Source organism: Halyomorpha halys, unplaced genomic scaffold (assembly GCF_000696795.3).
Source record: "Halyomorpha halys isolate HHAL.00 unplaced genomic scaffold, Hhal_1.1 Scaffold265.1, whole genome shotgun sequence".
In the NCBI taxonomy this organism is placed as follows: Eukaryota; Metazoa; Arthropoda; class Insecta; order Hemiptera; family Pentatomidae; genus Halyomorpha; species Halyomorpha halys.
In genome coordinates this window covers 244,188-269,616 of record NW_027107765.1, presented here as the reverse complement: position 1 = coordinate 269,616, position 25,429 = coordinate 244,188, and the positions used below count along the sequence as shown (strand labels likewise).

Here is a 25,429-nt window from a genome sequence, read left to right as displayed (position 1 = left end):
TATATATATATAGGGCTTCTTAATAATTATTTTTTAAATTATTAATACAACTCAAAAGCAAAAGAAAATCTAAAAAATCTTTTTCTTTTTTTAATAACTTTACTATATTTTGTGTTTTCTTAAGATTCTTCTGGCATATTTTTATAAAGTCCCTAATCACTTAAAACTGCTCATTGATATTTCTTTGCACACAAAATTGAGGATAGAATGTAGTAGAAAATAAATACCTCATGTTTTGTACTTTATTTTATTTATTTGCGGCAGGAGATTGTTTCATAGGATATGCCTAACACCCTCTGCTATTTCAAACAAATATTTTTCCCTAATTACCTCATACATTTTATTAGCTTTCTCTAATTTTGGGTTGTTCTAAAATCTATTAAACAAAACGCCTATCCTTGTCTGTAGTTGGTATTGCGGGCACTGCATAGCACCTGCTCCGTGCCCATTTCTAATTTATTTTTGAAGTTATTATTATTAATCTCAAATTTTTTTTAAAAAATTAAGGTTAGAGGTCTGAATAAATAATTCTGTTCATATAATAAATTAAAAAAGAAATTAATAAATATTATGTTGTGAGATAATCAGTGATTAAAACTACCTTCAGACTATTACCCGCTAGTATAACTAAAATCACTCATATCAGTTATTTATTTATTTTTAAATTAGGCTTTCAATAAGTCCTGTATTCGTATGGATTAAAGAAACAAATATGAGAAAATATAATTTTATTATTATTACTAAAATTTTGAGCCATGATAGAGCTGTTTACATTTAATAGTTCCCCGAGATAAATTATTTCAAAAACAAAATTTTTTTTCCGAAAAGGAGCAATCAACTCTTTGTGCATTTATTTTGGCAAATATCATGAAAACTGCAACAAAGCAGCGACAAATGTACGCTACATTTACCAAACTTATTGCTAGTAGACATCTGTATTTTTTATTATTTCGAAAAAAAAATTGGTTTTTGAAAAATCACTCAAAGGAATTATTAAAAGTGCGGATGTCTTTTAGCGCACAAATCGAAGCCAGGTAAGTGCCATAAAATAATATCTAATGTTGTTGTTGATTTTTGCTTAAAGGCGTAAAACCCTCTGGTCATCAACGCCTATGGGATGATAAAAGTAAAAAAAATAATAATAATAATAATAATAATAACAAAATAAATAAATAAATAAAAAATAGAAAAATAAAAAAAAATAGAAAAATAATTTAAACAAAAAATAAAAAAAATAAAATAAAATAAAATAAATAAAAAACATAAAAATTGAAGAGGAGTTATAATTTATAAAGAAGGCGATGTGCTTTTAAAAATTCAAATACTCGTGTAATGTTAGTTTCCTCATCTGCCAGAGTTTCGGATAAATTTGGGGTCAGTCCTATCCTGTTTATTGTTGGCAAATAGTGAGTACACTCTTCGAAAATATGTCTAATCGTAAGATAATATCTAATGTCTACCTTTGTTCTTACCTGTTTCCATAATTTTTTGTGAAATAAATTTACAAAATGTTAAATTTTCGATATTTTTATAAAATCTATAAAGAATCTTTTCCAGTATGCCATTTACTATATGTAAATTTATTTTACAATGTTTTGTTTATGATTTCTGAAAAAAAAAATTCAAAATCTCATGTACTAAGGAATTAGCCGCTATCTCAACTAAAAGGATCATTTAATATTAGTTGAATGTAAGCTCCACAGAAACAAAAAATGAAATCAATGAAATAATTTCATTGCCCAATTATTTAAGTGTTTAAAATACATCAAAGCCTATAAGTAATTGTGATTTATTAGCAAATTGGGTCCTCAATATAACGTACTGAAACACGGCACAAAAAAAAAAAAAAATAAAGAAATTTCGGGTCTCTTATTTTGATGATTTTGATATTTAGGTAATATATAATATTTAAATACAGGGCATTATAATGTCAATCAAAAAATGTTATTTCTTATCTTAGTTTTAAGATTTTTTTGATAAAATCCCAATAAAAACATTATTTCTTTAATTTATAGTTGTTTTCTATTTTGTTACAGGTATGGATTTTTTGATCCTTGCTTTTGAATGAATCTTTGGTGAACTTTTCATCTAAAAACAACTGGGTTAGTTATTTTTCAATTAATTTATGTTATAGACAATCAATCTATACTTTTTTTTAAATTCCTAGTACTACTCTGATTGAAAACAAAATATTTAATTTATTTATTTACCTCTGTTGTAGCCTCGAGACACTTTCAGCTAGGATTGTCTTAGTAAAAGTAACATAACAAAAAAATGTTGGTAAAAAAATAACAAAAACAAAGGTGAAAAATATTAAAAAGAAATTAAAAAATGGAAAATCTAGGTATACAATAAAAAAAAATAGTAATAATAACTAAAATATTACTAATTAAAAAAATGAAAATACGATTTATAAATATTTTTTAAATGCGAAAATAAAATACATTGAAAATATAAAAAAAAAAATTTGTTAATTACATGAAATCAAATTATTTTTTAAATTATATAATGAAAAAAAAAACGAATAAAATGTGATCATATGAATCATATAAATATGTCTTGATGGTCCAAAAATGAAGTGAAATATTTTAATAAATACTGATATATTAAATTAATAGTTAATTACAAAATAATCAAATAATAAATGAATACCAAAGTGAGTGAATGAGGTTGATAGGCGAAAAGTTTCCTTACTTTAAGGATATTCAAAAACAAAGATGAAAAAAACATTTTTCTTATTTTGATGGCCTGAATAAATTTATGAATTGCTGTCTCACCTTGTTAAAGGATGATAATATAAAACAAAATATTTTCTAGTATAGCTTAGGGTACAGTTTAATCCTTTCTATTCAAAATCAAAGAGATAAGCCTGATTTTACCTTTTAATTTATATTTGTACTTTAAGTAAAAAATATAATTCCGTTAAAAAAAAAAATATCTATGCTAATTCAGTAATATTCTCTTTTTTACTTCCACTTACCTATTTATGGAATGTATAGTAAGGGAATATGTATAGTAGTTTTGTGATCGTGCGAAATTTCAGATTTGAGTTTTAGATGGAAATACACGTTTAGAAATTCCCTGAGTCCATACAACCTATAAGCATGGTAAAATTTGTTTATGTGTGTGTGTGCAGACAAGCTCATAAACGAAAAGTCGTAGGAAACTGAAATAGCGTATTTAAGGCGGGTAGATGCTTTGGATATAACATAAACTTTTTCGATAAAATAGGCTGACAGGAAGTGCCAGTTTATTAAATCGATTTTTCTTTCTTTTTTTTTTATTTCTTGCAAAACAGCTGAAACGTTTTTGAATGAACTTAGTGAATTAATTTATCTTAAATACCAAATAGGGCTTATCTTCATTAAAACAGTCTAACAGGACTTATATGCCAAATTTTCCAAAACTCTTTCTCTAAAGTACATTTAATATTGTTTATTTAAAAAAAATAACCAGTTATAAACAATCTATAAATACAAAATATTACATAAATCCTTATCATTTGTTCAACTGTTTAATTCTTTAATATTTATATTTGTTATTACAACCTCGAGAAATCCTAGAATAAGAATTTTTATTGCAACAAACAAATAAGGATTTTTTTCTAATAATTTTAGCCTAACCTTGCCTTCACTTTTTTTCTAAAACCACAAAAATAGCGTTAACTTCCGCGAGCCCAATAATCTTCATAAAAATTGGAAACTTTAGTTTTCCGTTTGTAAGTTTATATAATATTGTATAATTGTACGTTCATAAGTACGCACCTCACTAGTTTTTTCTTTTTCTTGAGTTTAATTTCTTTTTTACGACTTTTATTTGCCTGACTTGTAAGCCCTTTCTACATAATACCTCTATAAGGGTAACAAGCCTTGACCACTTACGAGGCGCCTAACGTTTTTTTTTCTTTCCTTATTTTTTCAATCGAATAAAATACTCCAGTTTGACAAACTGTCTATTGGATCATATAAATTGTTTTTCAATGAATCAGTCTGAGTCAGTTTATGTCCAATTGACGACATTCTGAAAATCCTAATAAAGGTAAAGGCAATAAATCTTTTCTGTTAACAGACCTTTCAAGTGAATTGATTAACGGTCCTCATCTGTTGAGATCGAAACTGGATTCGGGATTCGTAGTGATCCATTACTGTCGGTTTGGAACCATCTTGTAGTAACAGATCTCCTCGATTATTCGCATTAAATTAATTGTAACGATGATTGATGGAAAATATTAGAGGAATAATTTCTTTAGGAAACGGTTTGAATCTTCCACTTAATCTTCGAACTTAATACTCGTAGGATCAAAAAGAGTTTACCTTACCCTTCACTATATTCTAAATGTATCATTAATTAATATAAGAGTCATTATCTGAAGATGCGCTGATTTCACTTCCAAAAATCTCAATGATAAAACGCCATAATTTCAAACTGCTAAAATTCATACTTACTTAAAAGCATAGTGCCTTCACTTTTTATGTACCAACGTAGTAGTGACCTATAAATATGGTTTAAAAAAATGATGAACCAGATGTTGAAATGAAGGAGTGAGTTTGAATATTTTTAAGAGAGGAAGTGAGAACATGCTTTTTGTTAGGTGAAGTAAAATATTTTTTAAAGAAAAAGATTATCTTTCAAAACTTGAAACAGTTTAATATTAATACAAGAATAGAAGTATACACTCCCTCATTATTGAACATTTTTGAAATAATGAGGGAGTTGGGATTTTCAAGATTTGTATATTCTGTTTTAATTGATTAGATTGATTCATTCATTAGATACTCTCTTTCATGAGCATGGAAGCAAAAACCTTAATCATTTCGCATCGAAAAATAAGAATCTAGGGAAATAATTACTTTAAAACAGCAAAATCGAAGCAACCGAAAGATCGCCTGGTGTTCCAGAATAATCCAAGGGACTACCCACTACCATCCCGTCCCACCCTATCCATCTGGCCATGTTCCTCTCTAAGCTGCACCTTAAACATTTTCTGTGAAGGAATGAAGGAAAAAGGTCGGACCTACAGTTTTAATTTTATTCCTTTTTATTGACAATGAATAATGAGTATTTTTTAATTGAATTCTGATGTAATAAATGACTAAATAAGTTAGTGAATTGAAACAAACTATCAATTGTAGATGGAATACGAATTTTTAAAGTGCCTATAAGAGGGTATGACATGGCACGAAAGTGAAAAAATGATATTTTTAATTTTTCATTTACTACTTAAAAATCTATTTTGGCGGTAATAGTCCATAGTAGAGCAAAAGAAGTGGAATGGTTCTTACTTTTTCCCAAGGACCGGCGCTAATGTTGGAGGTTGAAAATTGAGCCGACGTATGATTTTACATAGTATTAGATAATGTCACATATACTAATTGTGTGTTTGTGGAATGGGAAATTAATGAAATAAGATAACAATGCTTCTAAATTGTTCCTTAGTTATACTTCTTCTTCATCTTAACAGGCAGAGATAGCAGCAACTGGATTTTCGGCTTCTGCTTTTTTTTTTTCACCTGCCGTATGTCTTGGAGTACCGCTGTCCTTCGGTGGTCTCCCTCTACTTCTTGTTCCAGCTGGTGTCCCCTCCTAGAGTTTCTCTGGCATCTCCCATCCTTATTAGGAGGCCAAATTATTTCAGTCTCGGGATTTCGATTCTAGCTGATATATTCATGCCATTGTATTTATTATTTCCCCTACGCCATCATATTCTCCCCACATGTACCGATACCATGTACTCATCATCATGAGCACATATTAGGGATTCAATCTGTACTGGAAGCTGTTCACTACTTCCAAGATATGGTTTCTGATGACATTATGGATTTGGGGATGGGCTTGTCTCTGCCTTCTGAAAACCAATACTTTTTTCTTTTATTCACTGAATTCTAATCCTATTCTGCTTTAGTTTCGATTATCCGGATTTTATTTTTTAAAAAAACTCGTCACATTATAAAATTAATTAGCTAATTATTAAGAGTTTTAAAATTGAAAAAAATCATTTCCACCTTAATTGAGATAGAAACCAATTTTATTAATAATAAACTTAAAAACTTATTTTATTATTAATTATTTGCATAAGTATGTTCCATTTGCTAGATTTTATGTATCCGGCTCCTGTTATAAACGAGCAGTATCTTTTTTTTATTTTCTACAACTGAGTTTTCAAATAAGGAATTATTGAAGGTTAGAGATAATGTAATGAAATTTATGGTCGCAGAAAATCATTTATACACTTAAGTGATCGTCCTTTCCTACATTATAAAAAATATTTAATCATGTAATTGGACTACCAGAAACAATTTCATATAGAAATCGAAAATTATAAAGAACTTGCTAGATGAATTATGATAGCCGGTAGGTGAAGTCGCCGGGGGATATGCTAAACCAGTTCAGAGGTCAGAGCGAGCTCTCGACTCGAATAGAGAGAGACCTGATGTAGGAGCATGTGTTCGCCAGATGTCTGCGTCGTTCGCTCGCTTCGACCGGCTTAAGCTTTTTATATTGGATTAATGAAATCTCTAAACATTTGCAACTTCTGTCTCGAGATAACTCCGAGATTTTTCATTAAATTTTATAAGCAGAATGTAATTAATCATTATAATTGTTTTATTGATACATTGAAACTTGTCATGGGAGTTTTCCATTAGGATTTCCGTTCCGTTCTTTATATAAAAAGAAAAAATGAAAAAAAAAATTGCATATAGTCACTTGAACCATGATACCTATTAAGTCCGAAATGAATAATATGTAATTATTATGAGAGATAGTTGACCGTGGATGATAAATGAGGAGAAGATGGTTGGGGGTGCGGTCAATGAAACACAAATAAGTATGACTAACTTATTTTAATGTGCCGACGTTTCGGCGAAAATATGTAATCATACTTTTATTTTATATAATTTTTAGTCAATGCTCCAATATAATTATATCATTTTCTAAAAATGTAATTTAATCATTATAACACTCCCGTATAAAATCATAAATACTTGAGACACTAAGGAGTTCCTTAAATGCTGAGACAGGTGCAGAGGTGGCGGGGTCGAGACACGATCTAGGCCAACGTGTATTTCCGACATCAGCCGACCCCACCATATTTATAAATTTCTGAGCCGCACCGAGGACATATTGTTGCGAAGTTGAACGGGTTCTGCACAATCTGAAAGGCATTACTCTAATAAAAATATATTAAATTATCACTAATATCTACTTGAAAATATATTTAAGATGTCTTAAAATGAGGTGGAATTGTGCCAGTTGTAGAGCTTTCGTTCTGTATCAATATAATCCTTTATTTGCATACAATTACTTCAGCTTTCAATTTTTTTTTTAATATTTATTTATTGCTATTTACAACTGTACATTATAATACATTTAGTAAATCTGATCTAAGTTAAATTGGATTGTTACAGGCGTGTAGAGAAACTACCCATTGGTAGCACTCTAATGACATTTTACATTAGCTGGTCTCGTGGCCATCTTCTTTTCAGGCACCTCGGAGATCGGTTACTTAGGGAACATTGAGGTCTTTATGTATGATTTTATTTGTGACAAAGTAAGGAGCTTTGAGGATTTTACGAAGGATTTTGGATTGTAAGGATTGAGTACGAGAGGAATTCGAAGGTTTAGTGGAGCCCCAAAGCTCAACTCCATATGTCCAGATTGGCCTTATTGCAGTCATGTAGATCAGTCTTTTGTAATGTGTTGGAAGTTTAGACCGTTTGTCTAGTAAGTGCTGTAATAGTCGAAATCGACGTGCAGTTTCCTGTCTTTTCAGTCTTGTGTGAGGATTCCAGGTTAATCGCTTGTCCAAATGTTGTCCAAGGTAGCGGATCTGTTCGACAGGGGTAAGAGTAACAGCATTAAATGAAACTGTAGGGCAGTCAGTAGGTTTACGATGAAGGGTAAGGTGATTTGATGGGATTTGTTGGAATTTGCTTGCAATTTTAAAATTTAAACAGTCTTAAGTAGCCTGGGTTGATGTGAGTAATTTTATATTCTTGGCCCAATCTACTAAGTGGAACGAGATTACGTGAAATTTTATTCTACTTTGTAGTAGTCACAGATTCAGGTGAAGGCTAAAACCTAAAAGCTTTAATGTAAGAACCCTTTTTGTTATAAAGAGTACTATTACTTAATTTTAAAGTTAAAAAAATTATTGATAAAAACAAAGTCCCTAATATTCTTTTTAATATAAATCTTACCAAGAGCATGTTCTCAAGTATTATGTTCTTAAATTTAAGCGGATAGCCCTTCAAATATTATTTCAAAACCTATATTAAAGGTATAGTTTTAACATTATGCTAATGTTATAAACGAAATTCATAATTAATTATTAACTGATTATCCGAAACAAATAGAAGGTAACAATAGTGGAATAAAATTAAGAAAACGCCTTTGAGAGAAATACATTTAGTAAGCACAGTTTATTATAAAACAATTATTAAATAACAATATAATTAATATAAAATTGTATTAACTATGAATATTCAAAATGATATATCATATTACAGGATAGTTTAAAAAAACAATGATATAATGATAAGAAAAATATACAAGAAAAAATTTCAAATAATTTCAAAATATAAGTAGATTTTTATGACGTTAATTAATTCTTTATTAATAATGGGATAATACAGGCAATACGAAATCTGTTGAGCCCCATCATCAGACTCAATCCATTTTAACGGGCATCCCTTTCCTAGCTTCCCTCTTGCAATGCACTTTAAATGCAGTACAAGAAATATCAACCATTATAGTAACCTATCCACTATATAGCAAACCTTTTAGACTCATGGGGTTTAGAAAAAAAAAATTATAAACCCCTTTAAAATAATATAACAAAAAATGAAAAAAGTGCTTTGGAGTCTTAAAGTAAAGTATTAAAATTAAAAAAATAGAATGATAAAACATAATTAGTAATAAATTATGGAGATAATGAGATATTTATGATTTATAAAAAATATAAAAAGCAATTAATGTTTATGTAAGTACAACGTTAAAGTAATATTATAGATATTCAATTAAGTTTTGTATTAAATATAAAAACATGTAAATATTTATAGCTTCTTGTTTTTAATTATCTTCATTTAATTTTAATTTATTAGCACTTATGAGTCGTGATACGATTGGTCTTTTTTTTTGTTATAGATTATAATAAATATATTCAATGTTTGTTTTTTTTTGTATATATTCTTACCTTCGAAATATTAAATTAATTTCTTTTTAGTTTCAATCGTCTTGTTATACTGTTCATTTGTTTTTAGCCCTGATAAAGGGTGCTGAAACGTCGGCACAAATAAAATAAGATTTTATAGACTATCACCAACCGTACCCCTGAACATCTTTCCCTTACGTTTACTCAAACTATAAAACTTCATTCTGGCTTAGCCAAAATAGTATAGGTAGGTTAAACTTAACATATCACACCTGGATATATACCTATCCAAAATAGCACTGCCAAAGGGGCGCTCCGCACCTAACATATAGTAGCGAAGGTTGTAAATTCGCAATTACCTCAACGAGAATAGCATTATAGCATTTGAAGTAGACCACAGGAGAGCAATAAAGAGTCTTCTTCAAAGAAACATATAGATACAAGTCTTAGGGAAAACCTTTAAAAAAAACCCAAGCACTAAATTATATGAAGTAGTTATTGAAAGGGTCGTTACTGGGCCGTTAGATGTATTAAAAATAAATAAATGTATTTTATCAGGGGTGCCAACTTTGGATACGGTCCAAGGAACGGTGTCATCAAACTACGCCTCGACTCACAGCCTCCTGTTTCTAAATCAGTCAGTGTAGGCTCGTCGTATTCTGGGGATCCCAACTCTGGGTGTAGGGATACTATATCGGCGATAAATAAGAAGGAAGAGGAAAGTAGGAAGTAGGGAAACGGTTCCTCAACCGTAATGCATTTAATAAAACAAAATAATTAGTACAAGACTTCTAATTTTGAAAATAAATTATATCATAGACATTTATAAGAGAAAAGTTCAAAAAATAGTGTAATTTGTGAACATTGAAGGCACCAATAACTGCCTAATACACTATAGGTTCATAGAATTCATATTGAACACTATCTATATTACAACCGTTGAATATGCTTTAAAAAAGAGTTTATACAGTAAACTTTTACTTGTGTTTGTGTGGGGGGGGGAAGAGCCGAACTAAAATTTCTACAAAATTGAAATTACATATTTTAATTTTTTTGTTGAAATGGAACAGCCAAGAGTACCACTGTAGAGGATCGATTTAACACCATTTTAAATTGCTCAAAACCGTCTAATAATTAACAATAACAAACCAAAAAAAACCAACATGACCTGATCTATTCCGAGCCAAATCTAAAATTCTACAAAACTGAAACTACATATTTCAATATTTTTGTTATAATGGAACAGCCAAAAGTACCACTGTAAAGGATCGATTTAACACCATTTTAAATTGTTCAAAACCGTCTAATAATTAATAATACAATATATTAAAGAATTTTATCAATAATTAAAAGAGGAATCAGGAAAAATGGTGACAGAATTTAGAATCAAAAAAAGCCAACATCACCTGATCTATTCCGAGCCGAACTAAAAATTATACAAAACTGAAACTACATATTTCAATTTTTTGTTGAAATGGAACAGCCAAGAGTACCACTATAGAGGATCGATTTAACACTATTTTAAATTGCTCAAAACCGTCTAATAATTAACAATACAATATATTAAAGAATTTTATCAATAATTAAAGGATGATTTATTCCGACTGCTTTCATTGAGCCCTGTTATATTTTGTTAAATTTTTGTAAGCTTGGCTGCAAATTCGTAATTTTCACCTGGAGAAACCCTAAAATTCGAATATTTATAGTAAATGGTTTTTTTTTTGTAACTTATTTAAAGGAAGAGGAGTGTTTTAATTAAATATGTCTTATTTATTTATTAGGTTAGAGTAACATGAATTTAAATTTTTTACATTATTGTACATGTACAACATTTAAATTCAAGTTACTCGACTACTAATAAATACATAAGGGACAATTAATTTAAAAACTGCACACACTATTAAGACATTATTAACAGTACTAGATAGAAACAGACAAAATACAAAATAGAAATAACTAGCAGACTACCTGCCTGAAAAACGGATTACGTGTTGGAAAATCTACCTTCATTTTAAAACCTATTCAGTTCTAGCACAAACCTATTAGTTATTATTCATAAAGATTTATAGTAATTAGTCGAAGAAACTATTTGTTCTAAAAATTAGTATTTTTCATTGTAGAGCATGACTATGCAAACGATAAAGTTGCGAGACAGTCAAGAATAAAATGATCAATATTCATATATTAATATATCTAAAATAAACATATATATGGTTTATTTTTTTTTGTGTTATTAGTAGTTTTAAGAATATAAAGCTCCAAATGAAAAATTATTTTTTTGGTAAGGCTTTGCAACAATTGTCATTTATTATTCCTCCGCACTGTGGTTTTCAATTTTTTCAAAAATTTCGAGTAGTAACCATAAATAGTTTTCACTAAAATTATAAAAAATTGCGGTCGAATAACTTCCTTATTTTTCTCCCGAGCTATTGGATTTTTACTATGACCCCGCACATATTTACGCCCAGCATTAGGAAAAAAATAATTATTATTATACAGGTTTAGTATGTTGACCTAAAAAAGTTTAACGATAATATTAGATATTTAAGGCGGCAGACTGTTATTAAATATGAATATATTTCCAATTTATGATGAGAGTATTTACGGCTTACAAGATCAAAAAAGTTTTCTTCAGATCGAGCAATGTTTTTAAATCAGGTTCAGCCAGATTCGCAACTACTATTACTAGTTGATTAAAAGTAATAGCACTTATTAATTACAATCTTAAATAATCAGTCTTAGAGAATCTTAAATGATATATTAAGTTATCGCAAATATTTAATGCCGCAATGGGACTAAAATATTTATCAGATACCCACTGAATGTAAAAAGACAAATACGAATACAAAATTAAACTTGAAGAGGGAACCTCTCCACCTAACCTTATAATGCCAAAAGGCAATAGCATATCTCCTATATGTATGTACCAAATATTCATTACAGGAGGGTATGAAAAAAAAAAAAAAAAAAAAAAATCTCTTGAATTTTTTCCTATTGTTTGTTAATGATGATTAGGAAATGGAAGGTATTTATCCTAAGAGGTCGAAATTCGTTTACGATTGTCGTTAAACGTTAATTTGAAATTTGAAACGTTGAATTTATTTTTGGTATATGCAATGCACCAGTATTTATAATTGTAATTGCGATTACTTAGCTTTAAAAAGTAATTGTAATTGAGAGTCACAATAACAATTAAAGTAATTGCAATTATTTTAGAGTGTAATTGTTCTTCAAAACCACTATTTTTTATTTTTTGGGCTATTTAACTATTATCTTGGTGTAATTATAGTGCTACTTTGCTCATGCAATTGAAGATGTAATTAAATACTCAATAATTCATATCCAACTCAGGCTCTCGGCGTGTTACTACTTAAAGTAAAGTAGTTAATATATTTTAGAGCTGTGTAACATTCCGTTATTTCAGAATAGCTGGGTACCCACATCAGTTTCTACTCTCTCCTACGATGTAGAAAACTACCATGGAGGTTCTGACTTCCTCAGCTACTGGAGAATGACCGGGAGCCGGAGGAGAAAAAGCTTGCCCTGAGAGGACTGACCAATGACCCCTGGACCTGCTCTGATTTCTCGCCAAGAACCTGTTTCCTCGGGGCCTCTCCGCTCTTCGACCAACACTCGCTCTATTATCTCCCCCTGTCCAGGGCCGGATTTGCATATTATACTCCCCCCTCCTTACCCGGGATTATTTTTTAACGAATTTCCTTACCGGCCCCAGTCGGAGTGCACCGCCTATATATGCTCGGCCAGAATTTAACGACTTAATGACAGCCTTACGTTCTGGAAGTACCTTTAGTTTTTTAGATGAAATATTATATCGTGTCAGGAAAATTTTAACGATAATTTAATACAGCTGCCGGTGTGGAATTATCGAAGTTTAATGGAAAAAGGAGATTGTTTTCCATTAATCAACTTCTTCAAAGGTATAACTACAAAACCGCTAATCAAATTGGCAGTTGTCTTATCGGCGCATATCAATATGTGGCATATAGGGAAACACCGCTATTTAGATACTGATATGTATACCACTAGACTCTATGATATGGTGTCAAAACTTGAGAGGAACATTTTGCTTCTTGATCAATAGTTATACAAGGAATTGATTTGGTTACAATCTACGTTGAACCGCCTGGTTTTCTCCTATCAAATTATTTACCAGATTGGGTGTGTCCCTAATTGGTGTCCTGACTCTACAATAAAATAATTGTTTTTATCCTCCTTTCTGTCTTCAGAATAAAAATTAAAACACAATGTATTATTAAACAGTTTTCACTTTTGAAGTCAGCATTTCATGATATTTCCTGAATTTACGGCATGAGTCAGTACATAAAGAGCAAGAATTATTAACAATCTTTAAACTTACAGTTTAAAAAATGTCAAAATTTGAATTAGAAATTATTAAAAAAAGTGACCATTAAATAACTATTTAAGCATATTGATGCAGAAACAAATTAAGAAAATAAAACACAAAAGATAACAGTAATGAAAACAGAATCAAAACCTGAAGATGGATGGAAAGTTGGAAACGTCGTGATTTACTATGCCACGACTAACTGATTTATAATTAAGGATTATCTTTCAAAACTGGTTTAAACTAACTTTGATCAAATATTATATTAAAATCTTACTGAATATTTTTCTTAAAATTACCACTGGAGAGGTTGTTCCAACTGGTTTCTCAAAGCCTCAAATATGAATGACCTCAGGCTACTCCGTCAGAATAAAACATAAAGCCCATATAATCACTATACATTACATATATACACTAACATAAGCCCATATAATAGATGCTTCCCTTTCCCTTACTTTTATACTACTTATTTGAGGAAATACTTTACTGGAAATTAAAATTTGCTTATTTTATTACGCTATGAAATAACGATTTTTTTTTATGTTATTAAGAGTAGACTGAAACGTTGTCCATTAATAAGTAGTTGAGAACTATTTGTTTTTTCTTGACCGCAATCCTGATCATCTTCTAATTCACATATGATCGATAATCTGTATATAATATAAATTATATATAAATATAAAAAATAAATGTTTGTCCTATATTTTAGCAATCACTGAATAGAATTAACACTTTGCATCTACACGATTTTAGTAATGTTTTACTTGGGATATTGTAGCTGCACAAATATGGCTACTAAAATAACAATGAGACTTCTAGAAGTAGGCGTCCTGGGCATGAACTGCGAATCATCTCGTAGTCCGTAGTCAACGAATTCAATTTATTATTTTCATGAAGATCTTAACAAAAACAATGCTATAAATGCTAAATATTAAGATTTATAGTAGTAATCTGCGCGTATTACTTTTTATTCATATCTGTACAATCGATGAGTTGGTAAAAAAAATTTCAAAATTTCTTAAAACTTTTCAATTATAGAAAAAAAAATCATATGCCAAATCAACATCGTTTCAGCTATTAAATCTATTATCTTTTAACATTGTTGATACTATTATAGAAAGGAGCTTTTTACACTAAAATTGTATGATTTAAAAAACAATAGTTTTTTTTAATTTACTTATCCGGTTTTAATTACTTTAATTTAGCGAAAATGTACTGTTGGTCGAAATATGCCAATTTTCCGATTTATCAGTTTTTATAATAATGTAAGAAGTATGATTATTTTAATTAATGGCGACTAAAAGACAGACAAAATACTGGGCGTTTTACATGCACTGGGAGAGGCCAAAGGTATCTGTGCCGGCCTTGTGCTGTGCGTCATAGGTCACCAGTGCGCACCTGCTTGCACACCCAGCTCACCTGTCAGGTAGTCTGCAAGGTGTGGGCTAATTAGTTCCAGCCATCCAGGTCGGATCAAGCTCTGACAGCACGAGCAGAAGAGAACACGATACCAACTTCAAATAATAAGGTCTCGTCTATAAAGGAGTGGAGGGGGGAGAGGGAGAAATCTTCCCGGGACGGTCCTTGGAAGGCCGACAGGTCCTGATCGTTGCAGAGCAGTACTGATTTACTTAGGGGGATCGGATGTGGTCAGCTTCACTCTCATAATATTACCACAAAGTACTATACTGCAATAGTTTTTTATTTATTTCATATTTCACAAATAAATAATTAATTTACTTCTGGGATTTGATCAGAACTTTTATTTTGAATTTGAGATATACTCTCTTCTAAAAGTTTTGGATATGATTTCTAATTTAAGTTTCATATATGCACATAAGAAAAAGATAGGGATTTGGTGAAGAAGAATTTTTTTTTTTTTTTTTTTATAATTTTGTAAATATCTCTTCTCCCCTTCTATTATGTATATTACCATTTATTGTTTACCTACTTTAATTTTTTTTTTACAATATTTACTTTAAAATTATTTACGTTATTATGTGGTGTGCTAAACTGCCATCCCCACTCCTCCCAATACAAACGGCTCACTCTGACTTTGACTTCGGTCAAAACAGGTATGAATTCTTTCTCATCATTTGATTTTATTCTTTCTTTTTTCATCACTTAATTTGTACTTTCTTTAATATTTCTTCTCTTTTTTTATCTCTTATCTATATGTTACTATTACCGTTTTCATTTACTGTTAACAACCTTTAATTTTTCTTATTAAATTTTACTTTTCATTGTATAACCCTGTTATTTTCCACTTATGTTTTTTTTTTTGTAACTATGTCAAGTGTTTGTATCTTTTTTAGCGCTGACGAAGCCATGCAATGTGGGGCGAAATGTTGGCTCAATAAATATAGTATATCCATTTACTATTTGAGTTTTTTTGACCGCACCCGGACCATATTCCATTCAAAAATATTTTTTAACTATTTATTCATGATTTATAATTATTTAAAACTATTTATGTTCTTTTTTTTTATTTAAATGTATATATAGCTGCCGCAACCTCGGACTAAAAGTAATAATGATAAATGATCACATTCATGCCGAAATTATATAAATGTATAAAAAGAATAATAATCATAAATAATTGTATATAAATAAATAAAGATAATAAAATTTCTGTATGTGTATAAGGAGAAAATAAAATAAATAAAATTTTGAACTAATATTAAAAAATCACCAATCACATTTACACTATTATAGACAATATTTATACTTTCAACTTGAAGATTCCCTAGCCTACTCTATTCCTCACGCATGAAGGGTTGAGCAGGATTTCTCAAAATCCCAGCGCCTTCTCACCGAGTCACTGGTAATAAGCTAGTGGAGGCTGTGTAAGTGCGCTTATTATTCAACTATATGTAATAAACATAAAAACGTTTTATCTCTTTCATTACTTTTGCTTTAAGTAACTGATCTCTAGCGTTACTTACACGTTACACTACTTACTTGAAAAATTAATAGAAAATTGTATCGGGAAATCAATACGAAAAATAAATGTACTTTGGATAAGTTAATTGTGGGTCTTACAATGTACGGAAATTCCCAAATAAAAATGTATTTTCAAAGGAATAAAATAAGGTTAATAATAATCCTCTTACCTTATACCAAATATAATTATAAAATGTTATGATAGATCCTAAAGAAATTAAGTTTTCTCACTGTTATTTTCTTAATTTATTTTTAATTACTCCGGCTTAAATAAATTAATTAAATAAATTTACTTTATAAGCTTACAGGAAATATTTAAATTTAAAGTAATTTACTCTATTATAAACAAGGAAATAAATGAAAATTAAAAAACTGTCTTCCTCGTTTCCTCGTCCAAGGAAGAGATAACAATAAAAGTTAAGGAAAGTAAGAATTTATATATACTTTTTACCATCTTGTTCGATACTGGTAGTTTTATTAATAATAAAAAAGGATCCAAATAGTCTTAACCTTCTTTATGAAAACACAATTTTAATTTTATTATCACGGTCCACATTGATTTATTAAACATTGCAGGATATTATGCCCAAATAAATTTAAAATAGTCAAAACAAACCTATATTTTTCTCTATAACATTTAATAATAAATTCTATTCTAACCACCATTACCTTATCACAACATTTATATTAACTAGTGAAAATTTATTGATAGTAAAATACACAAATTGTGAAGAACAGGCCAATTTTATTCAATAAAGATATATGTATATTGCGGTAAAAAAAAAATTTACATAAGAATTTATCAAATCTAGGAAATTCACGATTAAAGCTATAATTTTTACAGAAGGTTAACACCACGTTGAACCAACCTGATCAGAACGAACAAGAGATTTAGCGCCCAACAGCGCTGGCCTTGTCCCGATCAGATGTCGCGGCTGCGAACACTCGAAGAGCTGTAAGGATCGGTTCATTACAGAAGGCAATCCCTCCCCTTGTCCGACACGGGCCGTACGCCCACGGGCGTTAATTACGTCAAGTCATCGCCGCATTAGCGAAACAATTGCGTTGGGATTGGCAGGCATGCGTCAGGAAATCTCAGGAGGTGACTTGATTAGTAAGGCGGCTTTTAAATATACAAGTGCCAATCACTTCTCTAAGTGCCGTCGCTTCTAATGAATTGTCCTTATTCAATATCATAGGCGATAAAACACCGTAATTGCGCTGTAGTGTGGTTCTAAAGGAGATAAGAAGGCTCTAATACTATGTAATCATTACATTGAATGTTTTTCAAACATATAATAAAATTTTAACTGAAATATCCATTCTTTATTTTTGTTGCTTATTTCTGTTATAGTTAGAGGCACACTGGAGGGAATGGGCTAATATCTGAGAAGTAACATAAGAAACAAAATGAGAAAAACAGATAAAAGAAAAAATTCTAAGTGCACAAATAAAAAAAAAAAACTTACCAGCTATATACATAATTACAAAAAAGCAAGCAAGTATATAAAAAATAAATAAAACATTACTATTTAAAATATAACATTCAAAATACAACTATAATAATTCTTTTAGTGTAAATTCAGAAACGTGGAGATTAATAATTAGAAAGATATATGTTATCAGATACTTCATATATTATCAAAATATTGTTTTATTAGCAAAATAAAAAAATTACAAAGCAACCAACAAAGTTCTTAATGAATGAAAGATTAATTAAAACGTCTTGAAAAATAGTAAAACATATAATTACCGTAAGAAACGGTATCTGCCGGATAGAGGCAACAATTTATAGATTTATTGAGTTTCTTAGAGCCAGGCATGTCTCTCATACCCAAACTAAATTATGTTTTTAATATTTTTTTAATCTTCTTTTTACGACCAATAACCTTACGGTAATCAACCGTTAATTTAATATTTTATTATTCTTGAAGTTTTTTTAATCTACGTGTATGTAATAAAAATCTAATAAATCATTAATTGATGAAATCTATATAATAAAACGGGTCGTACGTTTCTTCAACATCTCACTCTTTAACTTATTAATCTCATAAACGACAATGCTTATAAATTTGAAATTATAAACGGTTGTTCCCTTTATGCTTTAGATAAATAATAAAGCTGAGTTTGAAGAAGCTCGGATTCAAAGTGGTTTATAAAAAAATATTTCCAATACTTTAAAAAAATTATACATTTGCTAAAGGATTACACCTACGCATTCAAGAGGAAATGCAATTTCATATAATTAAAATTAAAATTATCTGAAACGGTGTTAACATCGATTGTAGTATGTATTCATTTGTATTTAAACGAAAAGCGATTTCTTTCTATCTTCTTAATCTTAATATATAAAATAACAGGTACAACTCACTCACTGACTTATTGATCACCGTATATCAAAAACGACAATACTTTTGAAGTTATAATTGATGGTGTATATGTTCAATGAGGCAGTTTGAAAAATAAATTGGACCGAAGTGGCTTAAAAAAAATTTTTAAAACGAAAAGTGTAAGGGTAATTAAAACAGTACTTAGAACAACACTCTTTGCTAGGAAATCTATAATTAATATAATAGAGCTATAATTGATATAATAAGAAAATTAATATACTGGGATAAACTAAGGCAAGGAGGATCAGACGTAATGGTGTAATCCAAAAACATGAGGATAATTAGTTAAAATTATGTTTACACATTAAATATATTGCTGTTATTAATTTCCCACTGTTATATTGTGTACTTAGGCTAATTCATCTTAGTATTTATTTTTTATTATTTTTAGGAATTATGTCCATGACCACAATTACAAGTAATTTTAATAGTTATTACAAACAATTGACCCGAAAACGAAAAAAAAATCTATTTTATAATGGCTCAAAATATTAAAGTGATACCTAGTTGTACACTGTGAACAAGTGTATTACTGGTGTCTTGACATTTTATCATATTGAATTCTATTTATAGGTTTATAAACATCAAAAATCAAAATAGCTCAAAATAAATATAAAATAAATAGCGTGTGGATTGATTTTAACATTAATGATTCCCGCTCGTAAGAAATATTTCAAGTAAACTTAGTTCACATATGAGTTAAATTACATGTAAATGTAATTGCAATTAAAATTCCGTTGCATAAACAAGTAATTGTAATTGAGATTACAATTACAGTAATTGCAATTACTTTTACACAATTTCAGTAATTGTAATAGTGTCTTACAATTACTTCATTGTAATTATAAGCTTCAAAACCACTAATTGTACACGTTTTGGTCGAGTTAACGGTCATCCTATTGACAGTAACATATAATTGAGAATGTAATTTACATTATGTAATGATTTCATTTTAACTCTCGTTAGAGAGTGAAGTAACCTATTTCGGTTCCTATGTAAATTGAAATTAATATAACCAATTAAATGACAAATATTTAAAATTATAACTAGTTTTTTGGGATCAAAATAATTATGTTTATGCAAATCTACGGATTCAGCTTGGTTTTATTATAATATATTGAAAGACAATTTTCATATTTAATAATCGATACATTTTTATCAAACAGAATAATTTTATTAATTTTTGAGCGCACTAATTCATATTTTTCTTTCTTTCTTTCTTTTTTTTTTATAAAAAAAGGCGTTAGTTTTCAATATTTAGTTAGTTTCGACACCTAACTTTATAGCAGACCAGTTAATGGTTGTAAAATTATCAGAAGCATCAATAATCGATTAGATATTGAGTTGATAAAAATGTTTATGACCTTCTAATTCTCTTTACTATAATCCTAATAGATTATTTTCTTTATATCAAAAGATATGCATGAGTATCTTTAATAAAAAACCCAATTAATGTAACGGATGTCGTTTGAAGTCGGTAATAAACCACACATGAAATAAAACTAGGAAGGAATTTGATCTTAGAAGTTTGAAACATCAACGTTTAAGCTTTTTCAATTATTAGTTGATTTATATTATTTTTTGAAGTGATTTTTTGTATCTTACCGTTTTCCTTGACTTCTAGAAATATTTACTTATATTAGAAATATTTGGATTATTTTTTTTAATGCTATATAGTTTATAATATATATATTGAATCTTAAAGTTTCGGCATTGAATTGCCCAAAATAAATTTAACTTATTTGATTAATGTTCATGATCTAATAAAATTGAGGAGTTTTGGAAGGTTTTTGTTCCATGATCAACCAAAATAATAAACTTAAAAATAGAGGTCATTACAGTACTTACTGGACAAACTGTCTAAACTTTCAATTCATTACAAAAGACTGATCTGCATGACTGTTATGTGTCCAATGTGGACATACGGAGTTGAGCTTTAGGGCTCCACTAAACCTTCGAATTTCTCTCGTATATAATCCTTACAATCCAAATTCCTTCGTAAAATCTTCAATGCCCCTTACTTAGTCACAAATAAAATCATACATGAAGAACTTAATGTTCCATATGTAACAGAACTAGCCAGAACCAGGTACCATTCCTTCCATTATAAACTCCCTAACCACCCAAATACTAGTTCCTAACCTTGCTTCCTCTTCCATTCCTGACGTTTCATTAGATGACGTTTCTCACTAATAGGTAGTTTCTTTACCCACCTGTATTACTCTATTATAACTGAGATCAAAATTACTGAATGTATTTTAATGTACAGTTGTAAATATCAATAAAGATAATAAAAAAATATAATGGTCAGACTTAATGACAAATAATAAGAAAGATCTGACCTAACCCATCAATCAATTATTAGTAATTAATAAGAAATGTTTTTAATAATATTTCCTTTAAATTGTTTAATAGAAGTACACAGTTTTTTTCTTATAGCAATACAATATCGTTTGTTGATCAATATAAAAATATTATTTGTTGATATTATACAATTATAATTTTTCAAGTAGTTTTATAATCAAGCTGGGTAAAAATTAAATATAAAAAATTCAGGTATTTGTCTATTTTTCTTTGCACTTTAGCATTTGTCATTGATTTGTCAACAGTTAAAAGTATCAAGTTACAACTGATTAATATTAGAGCACGAAAAATTAAAAGTTTGAATTTAAAAATGAGAGAGCCCGTCATTTTTTCCTTACCCATACATTACAAGGAATATATATTAAGTCCTTGTTTGTGCGAAATTTCAAATTCGAGTTTTCGACAGAAATACTCGTTTTGAGGTCCCATAAGTCTCGAAAAATGTTCTGTATGTTTCCTAGCTCTATAAATAAAAAGCCTTACGAAACTGAAATGAAATATTTATGCCATCAATTGTGACAGCAACTTTTTCGATAAAATCGACTGACCTGGTGCTATTTTATAGAATGAATTTATCACTTTTTTCCGTTGATATAATATAAGGCAATCCACAGCGAAGGTGGTGTTTGCTTATGCATATTGACTGACTTCTCGGGAACATTCCTAATATCATCATATTCATGCTCTTGCCTTCAGTGAAATAGTCTGACAAGACTAAAATGATAAATTTTCTAAAAAAAAATCTTCATCTTGAGTGCTTTTAATTTTGAAAAATTTAAATTGACGAATTAAAAAAAAAATTTCTTATTGTTAGCATTAATGAACAATGGGTAAATTTGAAATATTAAAGAAATTTATAATTAATTTAAAAAAGGCAACATTTATTTAAACGGGAAAAGTCGAGATCGCGTATCTTTTCTGATTGCATTACGGCATAGTTATATTTGTTTATTGTTGTATTCTTTGCAAGAATAAAATTTGAATTCGTTATTCGCACCGCATGAAATCCTAAAAAAACGAATTTTTATGTTTTATTTTATTAACAGAAACATAAAAATTGTTGTTTATCTTTTTTTTTCATCGAAAATCGCAAGAATAGCCTCAACACTAGCTCACTAATCAAAACAAAATAAAAGTTTTAAAATATTAAATTGCTAAAAAGTGACACATTTTTACAAATGCGGTGTCGCAATATATCAAAATTAATTAAAAATCAATTTTTCATTACAATAATTTTTTTTTTAAACTTTCATTACTAAGATTTTTTTTTGGACAGGATTACAGAGATTTTCACTGGGGAATCACTTCTTGAATGAATTGCCTGTAACAACCGGTTTAAAAAGTCGTCAGTCACTCGGGCAATTAGTGTGTAATTATAGGAAAGGGAGAACAATTTACTTAGTTGTTATGCTAAGTTTAGCTGATTAAAAATCAATTATAATATTATTGTTATTTGTTTACTTCATTTTAAACAATTATTCGATTCATGAGAATACAGTAATTAAAATAGTAAACTGTTGCCATTTATGGGGATATTCAATTAAATAAAATCAAAAATTGTCAAAAAAAAATCCGGTGCAGTGCACGCATCAGTCCACTCTACACATGTCCCCACGATCTTGTAGATTGATGGGCTCGTGTTGAAGTTATTGCTGTTTGAAAAAATAAATTAATAAAAAGAGCTGGAAAGGCCAAATTATGAACAAAATATTTTAATTTTTTTATTGTTAAAAAATTTTATAAGGGCTTCTTGAGTAGTAAATGACGAATATAAACTTTATTGCTGCTAAGTATAAAGCAAATTAACACAACCGTAATGCAGTTAGAAAAGATCGGAAGATTTTTATTTTCTCATTCGTATCCGATGCCACTAATTTTCTTCTTTTTCTCTTCTAGTTATTCATTGTATTTATCTGTTGTTTATTCTTGCGAAGAATGAGAACTGTTTATTTAAAAAATATATACTAAAAAAATGAGGTGTAGATAGTTGACCGTAGATTAATGATTGGAGAAGTTTGTCGAGGGGTGCGGTCAGCAAAGAACAACATAAATAAACAAAACCATATTTATTTATGTTGTTCTTTGCTGACCGCACCCCCCGACAATCTTCTCCAATTACTAAAAAAAATTAATTTTACGTATAATGCCTATTAAATTATATATATTTTTTAATGTCACCTATTAAATAGGTTACTCTAAAACTAATTACTGTAACCACCAGGTTACATCAAAATTCTGATGTAGTCCCCTCATTAAGTAGCAATAATGCTTTTTTTTTATATCTTCCAAACAAACCAAAATTATTACTGTTTAATATCTATATCACATAAAGATAAATTCCAAATAAATTTTACAGCTTATAATAAAATTTATTAATTTATGCATAAACAAGTAAAACTTTTGACTGGCATAAGTTTATGACCATTTGTTTGATTTTGTAAAAACTTTACCGAGAGGGTCTTTGTGCATTTTAAATGTAAACTATGTTTTTCAGGTTTGTCAGTATTTTTTGTTTTTATAAATATTAAGCAAAATGTAATCAAGTTTTTTCTCCATTCTGTTAAGTATTTTCCATTTATTTTGGTGATATTATAAACATAGGGAAAAAAGTTGTTCGTCGAGATTCAGTCATTAATTATAATTTTGGTATAGAAACAACTAAATGACGCTATATTATACGAATTAATTTTTTTTTATATATAAAAAAAAAAGAAATAGAGTAGATTTACTTACAGATCTTATATGGTATTTAGTTTTGGAAATATAAAATAAAATTGTGATCAGATGAATAATTTATGTTTTTTTTTTGCAGTTGTTTTAATAGAGATGGCCTTCGGACTGACAAGATATACCCTGGTTCACAAGTCTGCGCACAATGGGTAATTTTTCATTATATTATTTTATTCATTTTTGAGCTATGCCTCTTAGACGAAGAGATAACTAACTGCCCCTCTTTTGACACAACCTCCTTTCATAAAAACAAGATTTTCCGGTATTTCCCTTGAGGATAATATGACGGAAGGTTCAGAGGAGAATGAGACATTAAATCCAGCATAGTTAAGCGAGGACGTATAAGAAGCGTAGATAAGTAATACGCTACAAAAGGACATCAGTTCCGCCAGGTTGTTGGTAATTCCCGTTAAATTAGGATTTGGTCTGTGCTGTTACCGAGGAATTTGGTGGTGATATTCTGTCGTCGAGACTGAGTGAGCCCTCGTTATTATAATCCAATAATTAAATATTATACTTATTATTATTTTTTAAAGTTTTTCTGTGAAAAGAGGCGAATTCAAGAAATCTCAGTAGAGCATATTGTTTATTATCCTGTTTTGTGAAATTCTTTTTGGATAAAGTTAACAATATCTAGAACCTGATACATTTCTTTTTTTCTGTTTCACAAAGTAATTAGTATCATATTGATTCTAATAACAGTTTCGTCCTTTTTGCAGAAAATCAATGGTATATAGTATTTCTAATTACTACTTAATAACTCATTTTTCGCTTTCATAAAAAATAAAATAATATGATGTTATCATAATTATAAGAACATATCGTTCTCCTGAACAGCTGAACGGTTTTTGACATGGATTTTTTTTCTTTTATAGATGACTAATTTATAAGGTAAATTTTTAGTATCTGTCAAAAATAATAAAGAAACCTAAGTAGATAAAAAATATACAAAATTTAATTATGGTTGTAATTTTTCAATATTTTTGTTGGGGGAACAAATGGAAAGTAATATAACAATTTCTTAAAAACTGTAAAACTTTTGGTAGGGATACGGAAAATAAATAAAATTGAAATCCCCAAAAGATACTTCTCTAACATAAACTCAATTCACATACGCATTTTCAAACTCTTAAACTTAGTTTTGAGAGGATGCAGAGGTGCGCAAGACTTTAAAACAGCCAAAAACCGCGAAAAAGAATTATAAAGATGGGGGGAGGGAAAGCCAGATAAAAAAGGTCCTCCGGGCCGGATATTAAATTAAATTAAAATAAAAAAGTACATAGCCACGTTATGTGTGGGACAAATATTACAAACAGTTATTTGTCGTTTTATAGAATTACTAATTGTCATGGTTAACACATAACAAATTTTTTTTTTTTTTTTTTTTTTTTTTTTTTTTTTTGATAGATTTATTTATTGATAGATATTACAATCTGCCACACAGTTGTGGGCAATAGGTAATATTGATAAATGATCTCATACATA

At 29.1% G+C, this 25,429-nt stretch overlaps 1 protein-coding gene across 1 annotated transcript in view; it reads left to right on the top strand.

The window, feature by feature from the left end:
- LOC106680525 (lethal(3)malignant brain tumor-like protein 3) overlaps window positions 1-25,429 on the top strand; it is a gene marked incomplete in the record, with an annotated part of 217,767 nt that overhangs the window by 72,687 nt on the left and 119,651 nt on the right. Inside the window, 2 exon segments of the mRNA XM_067046081.1 lie at window positions 2,037-2,102; window positions 24,027-24,093. Coding sequence (XP_066902182.1) covers window positions 24,090-24,093 — 4 coding nt within the window.